The following is a 9348-nucleotide window of genomic DNA, read 5'->3' as shown; positions in this document are numbered from 1 at the left end:
TGCTTCGTCGGCCAATTGGAAATTGTACTTCTTTTTTGAAAGACGAACATCCTCAGGAAGCAGATCGCGTACCAAACCTCGCAGTTTCTCTGTATCCAGCTTGGTGATGTACTGAATGATCACCAAATAGAACCTGCATAAAAGAATCAAAAATAGGTTACCTGCTATTACGAGCATTGTTCTCCTCGCCATTCCATGCGCGGTTCTCGAGAATTACCGACTTACAGAGACAACGAACGGGGCACTTCAAAAATGTACTACGTATTAGGTCCAAACAACAAGCACACCTTCGTTGACTAAGCTTCCAATCGTAATAGTCTGTAGGTGTTCTGCGGAAGAAGAATCTGCTATGACATCGAAGGAATACATCTTACTGCTTTAATCCACTCTCACTGCACGCTTTTCTGACTCTCGCCTGTGCTTCAGTGTCATCACTGGGGTCGTCTCTCTAATTCTCATCAGATCCAATGAAGCTGACATGCAGCGATTCGACCTTGCGCAATCGCAGTTCTAATGCCTGGAGCCTCTCAGACAACGCTTTCAAATCACTCTCGCTCATGAATCCAAATAATCTAACGGAAATTGTCCAGCAGAAAAAAACTCCTGCTTATCAATTCTTGTGTAATTTGTGTGCCTAGCATTGCTCTCTTTTTAAAGGTATGAGCGGGATAAATAAAGCCACGCGAGTCGAAATTATCCAATGGCTGAAAGACACCTTACTGGTGAGTATTAATAAGTTCGAAGAGGTTTATAACGGTATTCTTTATGAGAGTAATATCATGTGTAGGAGCGTTTTCTTGTCAGATCATTGATATTCTGTTTCCGTGTATTTGTTTTGCATGTATCGTCATCCCTAGCGAGTATGCCAATGTCAAAAGTGAATTTTCTGGCAAAGGAGCCATTTGAAATTCAGAAGAATTATAGGTTAATTCAGAGTGTTTTTACTGCAAAGAATGTCCAATTCGTATCTTAGCATTCGTTTCATTACCTTTCAGAACATTCCGATTGAAAACCTCAGCCGAGGCCGTCCGCAGGACAACTTAGAATTTTTACAGTTTCTTAAAAACTTATATGACAAATTGTACGAAGAGCGTGATTACGATCCCATCAAGCGGCGTCAATACAGCAAAGGCGGCAAAGGTATGCTTGCTTCCCTGTTTCCACGAAGATTTCAATCTTTCTGAGCGCGACCGGGAACTTCGCCAAAATGAACAGATACTCAGTTCCGGTCGCTGTTCGATCGGTTCTGCGACATTTTCTCAGCGCACAGTCCGTTCGTCAACGTTGGCAGCACCACCAACAGCGCCGCAACGCCACGGAACGCTGCGACTGGGTGAACCCATGAAGCAGGTCGACGATTTGAAGCACAAACTGCGCACGTTAGAGGAGAAGATCAACGAACGGGATCGATTAGTACTGGCTGTGCAATTTTTAGAACGTAGATCGAGGCGTTGCAGAAAGAAGGGACATCAATGTACCAAGCGCTGCAAAGAGTGGAGAGCTTTGCGCAGGACGCAGAGGCGCGCGGAGAGAAGACTGTAGGAATAAACGAGCTGTTGGAAGTGCTGTAGGAGAAGAGGCGGAGAAACATGTGTAGGTATTCGTCTTTCCATGCGGAACACCCGGCGGAGGAAGAGAAGTGGCTGAATGATGGGCTGTCGATAGGGTATCTGGATGATAGTTTTTCTCTAAAGGAATAATGGTGATGATGTTTGTTTCTATACAATTTTGATGACATTTTGTCTCAAATGGTGCATGGATTCAGTTTGTAAACACTCAAATTCGCGATATGCTGCTTTTATGGAATTATGGAACAACAAATCCGGCACATTTTTTGTCAAAAAAACTTCAATTTGTTTGGGAATGGAGAATACTCCTACAATACCATACGATAAGGAGTCGAGTGACTATGATCACGAGTAGATTTTGCCAACTCTTCTGAAAATTAGGGATAACAAGTCATGGATTTCTCAATTCTGTAGTAAAAGTGAAAATAGCTATTTTGTGGAAGTCGACACTGATTTTATAACGGATGCATTTAACCTCTACGGGATTAACTCCGAATTTCATCTATATAGACAAGCTCTTAATCTCATCTTAGACAGACAAAACTTTGAGGGCATGGACTGTATTTCTGATCCAATCTTCTGAGGAATAGCGGATATTGACGATGACGAGCTTCAAGCAAATGCGGAGTGCATTTATGGGATGATCCACGCGCGCTACATACTGACTGCACAAGGATTAGACGCTATGGTTTCTCCATTTCTGCTTGTTTACGCTGTAGCTCCAAAAATTTAAAGAGTGCACATTCGGTACATGTCCTCGCGTATACTGTAACAATTATAACCTTCTTCCAATCGGCCTATCTGACAAACCCGGAAATGGATGCGTCAAGCTCTTCTGTCCCTGCTGCAAAGATGTTTACCACCCCCCTCTGGATTACAGCCGTTAGTGAGTCGCAAAGGCCTGAGAGATAGATATTGATGGAGCGTTTTTTGGAACTACGTTCCCTCACATTTTCCTATTGGCTTACCCGGAGTACATAACCAACGCGAAGAAGCTATTCCAGCCAAAGATTTATGGGTATAAGATTCACGAATCAAGGTAGGGATGGCGGGAACTGTTTGATGGTCAGTCCTTATTACGGTAAAAACGGGAATGGTAAGGAGCAATAAAAATAAAGGTTTGTTCATAAGATGTTTGTTGGAACAAACAAAACAATACATCTATGATACACATTCACAGTTACTTCAGCTTCTTCTTGGGGCGCAGATGGTTGCTGTGTCCACACTTCTTCTTACGGCAGTTATGCGCACGAAGAGGAAGACGAGCGTAGCACTTACGGCACACCATCTTCTCACAGTTGTACTTCTTGGCCAGAGCAGCCAAGGTGGGCTCGATCACTCCTCCAGCAATCTTGAAAAGCATTTCCAGAGTTTCATCTCCCTTCAAGTTGTAAGACTCGAGTGTCTTGCTATCATCCAGCTCCTTTCCAGCGAAAACCAGGCGCTGGTGATCGACATCCACGTTCTCTCGCTCCTGGAGCATCTGTTTGACCGTCTCCACGGTTTCTCCACTCTCCACCTGTAGCGGAAGAGTTCTTCCAGACACAGTTCTCACGAATAACTGTAGCATCGGAAAGAAATTAATGAGTTTTGTATTTTTGTCAATATCGACCAAGGAAGTTGTATACATTTCATGCAAATAATCTCCTTTCAATCTATAGTATTTTCGATAATAGTTGAGATTTCTCGAGGTTTAAAAATGTGAATGAAACTACTGAATGGTCTATAACTCAAATTTTTATTTGGGTGGACAATGAGAATCACTGCTGTGGTGCAATTCCATAATATCATTATTGCCTCCACCCCTCACTCCATCGCTGCATTCTCCAACAAACACCTCACTACCACATAATAAATGACCAAAACCCTTTCCATGCATGTCGCTCACTTCTTCCCCTTCTTCCCCTTCAAATGATGCTTCGCCCTCCACGCGGCGCGCTTCTCTCCGCGCTTGTCCTTCTTGAGTCGTCGATCCACGACCTTCACTCCGCGTCCGCCCTTGGCTCCCTTCTTCCCCACCACATACGTTTTCCCTGGATGTTTCACGTCCTTTCCCTTCATCAGCTTCTGAATCGCCTTCAGCTTCGCGCTGTCCGGCATGTCCTCGTCGTTATTAATGCTGTCAATCTTCGCCTTCTGCTGCTTTCGGAACCGCTCCACGCGTCTTCGCTTCCGCGCCATCGCCTCGCGCTCCTTCTTGATCGTTCGATCGTCGTTCTGGAACTGCTTCCGCAGCCTCGCCATGATCTCCTGCGTCATCGGCAGCTGCGGGCGATTGTACTTCCGCTCGTCCTCCAGGAACCACTCCGGCAGTCCCGCGGGGTCGTTGAACATGTACCGGTTGTACGAGGAGTCGATGAGGTCGTTGGCCGTGCTGTGCTTGGAGAGAAGGAACCCCAGCGACAGCGCTTCCAGGTGTTCGTCCGAGCCGATTTTGGGCTCGTTGGCCTTCACCACTTCCAGGTCACCGTACGCCGAATCGTCCGTTTGCGAGCCCAGGCCCGCTTTGATCATCGCTTGCCGAGCCAACTGGTCCTCCGTTAGATGGCTCGTCGCCTGCGGGAACCCCGTTTCCACGATCTCCAGATCCGCCTTGGCCTCTTTCTCCTTCTTCTTTCGCTCCTTCTCGAGTCGCTTCACGCGCTTTTCATGTCGCTTTTCTTTATCCGATTTGGGCACATCGAGCAGAGGCGGCACGTATTCTCCGTCCGCGATTTGGCTCCCGTCGATCTTCGGGGCTTCCGCGAGCAGCTCCGCGTCCTCCTCGTCGTTGTACGCTCGCAGCCGATCCGCCAGCGGCAGCTCGCTCTGCGGCCGCTTCTGCGACTTGCGCGCCTCGCTTTTCATCGCGGCGATCGCGTCTTCGTCCGAGGAATCGGAGGCCTCGTCGTTCAGGGAGGCGAAGAGCGGGTCGCTGAACCAACGCTGACGACGCAGCGACGCCGAGGCTTCGTCCGAGGAATCGGAGGCCTCGTTCTCCTCGTTCTCCTCGTCGCTGCTGGCTGCAGACTCGGTCATGCGAGTGGATTTCTTTGATTTCGATTTCGATTTCTTGACAGTCTCATCGTCCGATTCGCCGGTTTCGCTCATACTTTCATCGTCGTTTTCATCCTCCGCTTGCTTCATCAAATCTTCCTTCTTGATCTCCACTTCCTTCTGATACAACTCGTCCAGTTTGTGCTACACGTCACATTCCCGCGGCTTTCCCACCAATTCCCGCAGTTTCTGCGCGGGCAATCCCTTCTTCTTCTCCAGCTCCTGCAGATATCGCTTCTCATTAGCGGCGTGTCGCATCTTATAGTTCTCGTACAAATTGTCGAGCTGCGCTTGCAGCACTTCCATTTCGTCCACGTCGCTGTCCTCTTCCTTCTCTCCATCCTCTTCTGCCTCCTCTTTCTCCCCATCGATCCAATCCAGCGGGTTCTCTGCCTTGTTCAGATCCACATCGCCCAACTCGTCTCGCTATCGTTTACCCTCTCTCCTCTTTCTCTCCTACCTCCACGCGACTCAAATCCGTTACGCTGAACACTTGATCGCCCAAATCCATCACAGGCGTTTTGTCCATGCCCAGCAACCGACGCTTTCGCTCCTTCGCTAGACGCTTTCGCTCCTTCCGCTCCTCACGGCGTTTCTCCAACTATCCATTACTCCGTTTCCACGTTTCTACCGCTATACGCTCGCGTACTTCCTGCAACTCGCTCTCCACGCTCTTCTTCTCCTCTTTCTCTTCCGTTTCCCCGGTTTCTCCTGTTTCTCCAGCTTCCCCGGTTTCCCCTGTTTCCCCGATTTGCTGGGCAGGATGCTGCATGGACTGGATCAACTCCTTCTTCTCTTTGAGCATCTGCAATCGCCATTTGAGCAGCATTTTGAAATCGTTCTTGTTCAGCACGCGCAGATCGCTGCAGCAGGCGCGCACTTCCTCCGTCGTGAGCGGACTCTCCAGGAACGCCGCGCTGTCCTCGTCGAATCGCAACTACCATCGACCGGTTTCTCCGTTTCTACCTCGTGAGCCTCGCTGAGAACGCGAATCGGGTCCGAACGCGTCATAAAATCCTTCACCGAAATCACACGCTTCAGTCCCAGGCCCAAATCCTCGTCGTAGCCCTACACACTCACCGATCGGGGTTGATCGTACCTCGCGGAATCGCTTTCGCGGGTTCTTCGAGGCAAACAGATTCACTTCTTGCTTGGGGGCTCCCACCTGCTTGAAGGCGTAGTCCGGGTTGAGGAATTTGGGGTCGATGTAGGATGGCGCTTTGTAGTTCTGGGCGTTACTCACGCGGGGATTTCACCTACCTGGCACACCACGAAAATTTCTGCTGATTCGGTACGCGAAGCAGCGGGCTTGGTGGCCTGCACCTTCTCGAAGAGCTGGTTGAAGATATAGATGAGAGCGTGGTAATCCGCAGAACGGAACACCTTCGTGACGAATGTCGCGCCCTTCGTCATGAACTCCACAGCCAAACGGAGCGAGTGAAGGACCAGCGAGTTCTACTCTGTGAGGCAGGCACATCGCACAAACCTGGTCAAACGCATCCTTGCTCCAACCTCCTCCTACATTCGGAGCACCATCGTGCAGCACTACGTCAGCCTATTCCATAATATCGCCATAGTCAGAAGTACATGTTTTCCGTGCAATTCTCTCTTTATCACGTCCCTACAGCTCAACGTCGTAATGTCCTCTTGAAATGTCTTGACATTGTGTATCGGCTTAATAGGAAGCAAATCCACGCCAATAATCGTGCTTTCGATGGGCATCTGCTTTGCTGCCACTTGACACCTACCAAATTACAATCCAACCGTGCCATTCTACCATCCTCCTGGAGCTGCACAGAGATCAATCAACACGTGAGCTTTTGATAAGAAGTTGAACTGACGATTCAACTGGATAAGCTTAAAAGCAGAACGAGCTCGGTAGCCCTGCTGCTTAGCAAGGGCGTACCACTTATCTCCTGTTCTCTGTGCCTTTTTGGTCATCGATAAGGAAATATGGGTTTGAAACAAGTGTGGCTGAAATAGGGTAGGAACCGCGGTATTGCGAATTCAAATTGCATGGAAGTGGATGATGCATTCCACGGATTGCAGTACCTTCTTCACGCCATCCCTATCCAAAAAATTCAAAATTACCCATTTTTCGGTGAATTAGAAAAACAAAAACTGTACAGTGATTCACTATAATAATAATAAGGAACAAACCTCCGATTTGTTTCCCCATGTTCTCATTCATTATTTGATCAATCAAACAACATTATGCTTGCTACCGTAGCTAAGACCTTTACGAGACCTGTAGGCAATTTGGGAGCTGTTTGGGAGAACTTTTGGACTTACCGCTCTCTAGGCAATTCGCGCTTTCTCTGTTTCCGCAAATATCGCTCACACTCCCCTGTTCGATCTCCATAACGAGCTCAAGGGCAAGATTGTGGAGTTCGCTGGATATGCTCTGCCTGTGCAGTATTCCGGAGTGCTTCCCGTTGTTCTTCGGTTTCCTCTTCATTCTAGGAGCATATGGCCGTGAGAGGAAAGAACACCTGCGGTCTGTTCGATGTTTCCCACATGGGTCAGATCAAGTGAGTTTCGACGATGGGGATGAGTGGCAGGTGGACTGGAAAGGACCGTGTTGAGTTCCTGGAGCGCGTTCTTGTGAGCGACATCCACTCTCTGCAGCCCACCCAGGGCCGTTTGACTCTGCTGTGCCAGGAGGACGGTGGTATCATCGATGACACTGTGATCACCAACGCCGGCGACTACCAGTACTCCTTGTGTGTTGTGTCGATTGCAGCTACGAGGTGGTGAACGGCGCCTGCAAATACGGCGACATGGAGCACTTCAAGAAGGAGATGGCCAAGTTCCAGGCCGAGGGCAAGGAGGTGCAGATGGAGTACCTCGGCGACATCGGTCTGATCGCTCTGCAGGGCGCCATGGCTCCCGCGGTTCTGCGCCGCTTCACGGAATTCGACGTGACGAAGATGCCGTTCATGACGGGTCAGGACATCAAGGTGGGCGGCGTGAACTGCCGCGTGACGCGCTGCGGCTACACGGGCGAAGACGGCTACGAAGTGCAGATCCCCGCGGCAGACTCGATCCCGCTGGTGAAGGAAATCCTGAAGGAGAAGGAAGTGCTGCCGTGCGGTCTGGGAGCGCGCGATTCGCTGCGTCTGGAGGCGGGTCTGTGTCTGTACGGCACGGATCTGAGCACGGCGGTGTCGCCGGTGGAGGGCACGCTGATGTGGACGATCAGCAAGCAGCGCCGCGCGGATGGCGGGTTCATCGGACACAAGGCGATTATGGAGAGAGTGGGGCGAGGGAAGCGGCGGTGATGATTGTAGATGAAGACGTGCGAGAAGAAGCGAGTGGGATTCATGGTGCAGGGCGCGCCCGCGAGACACGGAGCCAAGATCTACTCGAACGGCGAGCTGGTGGGAGAGATCACGTCGGGCACGCTGTCGCCGTCGCTGAAGAAGCCGGTGGCGATGGGATACATTAAGAAGGGACTGCACACGGCCGGAACCCAGGTGGAGGTGGAGGTGCGCAACAAGAAGTACCCCGCTGTGGTCACCAAGATGCCGTTCGTGCCCAACAATTATTATAGAGGATAAGAAAGAAATGTGTGAGTTTGTTTGTTTGAAAGAAAGAGAAAGAGAAAGAAAAAGAAAAAGGGGGATGGTGGAATGATGGAGGAAGGAGTGGGGAATATGAACGTTGATGGGAAATAGAAGGACATGAATTGCTTGGAATAGTTTACAGAGTGAAAGAAGAGATTTTGAGAAGGTGTGATGGAAGGATGATAGATTATGCCAATGAAGGATGGATAGCCCTGCACATGGCAAGACTCGGCATGAAAAAGAGAATGCATCCCAAACTTGGCCTGTGAAATGTTGTGTACAATGTGAAAACTGTTTTACAAGTGGAAGTGTTTGTTTTGGAAAAGGAGCGCCTTTGTTATTTTATTGGACAGAAGAACGTGGGCAGTGCGGAGGGAGATGAACTGTAGAGATTTGATTCAAATGTCGGTTCCTCCCAAGTTCGAAGGTACTGCTGTTTCTTTGAATATTCTGATTGGATAGGGTATGTTGATCCGAAAGAAGAGCTCTTTTTTGAGCCTAGTGAAAGCCGTGTTGATGTTGATATGTGAGATCGATCTTTGCTTTTCATGCTAGGTATCAAGCTGAGGTCCCGAAGTTTGATCCGGAACACATTCCAAAACGATATGACGTAAGTGAAATACCACGACAGTGCGCAACAGTTCCATCGGATATTTTATTTTTACACCAAAGCAGTGTATTTCTTCCTGAGCATGCAGAGGGAGAGAACGAGCAGAGTGTAGGTCATGTCCCCTCTTTTTGATTTCAGGTGGATGATTTTATCACCTATGTACGTAAGAAAATCGGTGCTGATACGCCGATGCACACAAACTATTATGTCGACACCCTCTATTCGATCTGATTTGTAGACAGCGGAAGAGATGGCTCTTAATCTCGTTGCACGGTTTTTAAAATTGGTATTTGCTATTTCTAGATTCAACGGCGATGCGAGTCAGGCTCGTCTATTCTTCGATAGCTCCATGAGTGGAGATGCAGAACGCACTTCCTGGAAGATCGAAGACGTCCACGGCAGCGAAGCCAGACAAGACATTCATTACCACATCGTAGCTCTCTTTTTTTTCTTTTCATTCAGCTAAACTTTTCCGAAACCGAAGAATCGGGCGATTCAACACAAAAGCAGCAATCTGTTTGTTCGGTCACACGTAGACTCTGGGCGAAATGGCGGGAAAACTTCCAGA

General features: G+C 49.0%; 5 protein-coding genes; 3 read left to right on the top strand and 2 right to left on the bottom strand.

Annotated features, from left to right (window-relative positions):
• Window positions 1-635: 635 nt before the first annotated feature.
• GSBLH_T00004900001 (uncharacterized protein) lies at window positions 636-1571 on the top strand (the record flags this gene model as incomplete). XM_013043882.1 has 6 exons in its annotated part: window positions 636-756; window positions 788-826; window positions 858-964; window positions 996-1140; window positions 1169-1413; window positions 1443-1571. Exons 1-6 carry the CDS (start codon window positions 660-662, stop codon window positions 1569-1571), a joined length of 762 nt encoding a protein of 253 aa, XP_012899336.1. The 5' UTR covers window positions 636-659.
• Window positions 1572-1731: 160 nt separating this feature from the next.
• On the top strand, window positions 1732-2611 carry GSBLH_T00004899001 (uncharacterized protein; the record flags this gene model as incomplete). Its single annotated transcript, XM_013043881.1, has 5 exons — window positions 1732-1919; window positions 1950-2128; window positions 2159-2256; window positions 2288-2450; window positions 2481-2611. The coding sequence occupies 5 exons, from the start codon at window positions 1732-1734 to the stop codon at window positions 2609-2611; spliced, it is 759 nt and encodes a 252-aa protein (XP_012899335.1).
• A 111-nt stretch (window positions 2612-2722) lies between these two features.
• Window positions 2723-3138, bottom strand: GSBLH_T00004898001 (uncharacterized protein; the record flags this gene model as incomplete). XM_013043880.1 has 1 exon in its annotated part: window positions 2723-3138. The coding sequence occupies one exon, from the start codon at window positions 3136-3138 to the stop codon at window positions 2749-2751; it is 390 nt and encodes a 129-aa protein (XP_012899334.1). The 3' UTR covers window positions 2723-2748.
• A 270-nt stretch (window positions 3139-3408) lies between these two features.
• On the bottom strand, window positions 3409-6545 carry GSBLH_T00004897001 (uncharacterized protein; the record flags this gene model as incomplete). XM_013043879.1 has 9 exons in its annotated part: window positions 3409-4712; window positions 5065-5205; window positions 5236-5541; window positions 5571-5672; window positions 5704-5832; window positions 5865-6059; window positions 6091-6159; window positions 6192-6348; window positions 6382-6545. 9 exons carry the CDS (start codon window positions 6543-6545, stop codon window positions 3453-3455), a joined length of 2523 nt encoding a protein of 840 aa, XP_012899333.1. The 3' UTR covers window positions 3409-3452.
• Window positions 6546-6805: 260 nt separating this feature from the next.
• GSBLH_T00004896001 (Aminomethyltransferase) lies at window positions 6806-8179 on the top strand. XM_013043878.1 has 6 exons: window positions 6806-6854; window positions 6907-7038; window positions 7068-7135; window positions 7166-7318; window positions 7348-7861; window positions 7895-8179. Exons 1-6 carry the CDS (start codon window positions 6819-6821, stop codon window positions 8162-8164), a joined length of 1173 nt encoding a protein of 390 aa, XP_012899332.1. The 5' UTR covers window positions 6806-6818; the 3' UTR covers window positions 8165-8179.
• The last annotated feature ends 1169 nt before the right edge of the window (window positions 8180-9348 follow it).

This window comes from Blastocystis hominis (genome assembly GCF_000151665.1).
Source record: "Blastocystis hominis, Singapore isolate B (sub-type 7) whole genome shotgun sequence assembly, scaffold_8".
NCBI lineage: Eukaryota > Bigyra > Opalinata > Blastocystidae > Blastocystis > Blastocystis hominis.
This window is presented reverse-complemented; position numbering and strand designations above follow the sequence as displayed.

What these genes read in the sequence shown, in the direction of transcription:
- GSBLH_T00004896001 (XM_013043878.1), top strand. Translation starts at nt 6,819, where the DNA reads ATGCTTGCTACCGTAGCTAAGACCTTTACGAGACCT. An exon ending in CTAAGACCTTTACGAGACCT is followed by an intron (nt 6,855 to 6,906) that starts GTAGGCAATTTG and finishes ACCGCTCTCTAG; the next exon opens with GCAATTCGCGCTTTCTCTGT. An exon ending in ACCAACGCCGGCGACTACCA is followed by an intron (nt 7,319 to 7,347) that starts GTACTCCTTGTG and finishes TGTCGATTGCAG; the next exon opens with CTACGAGGTGGTGAACGGCG.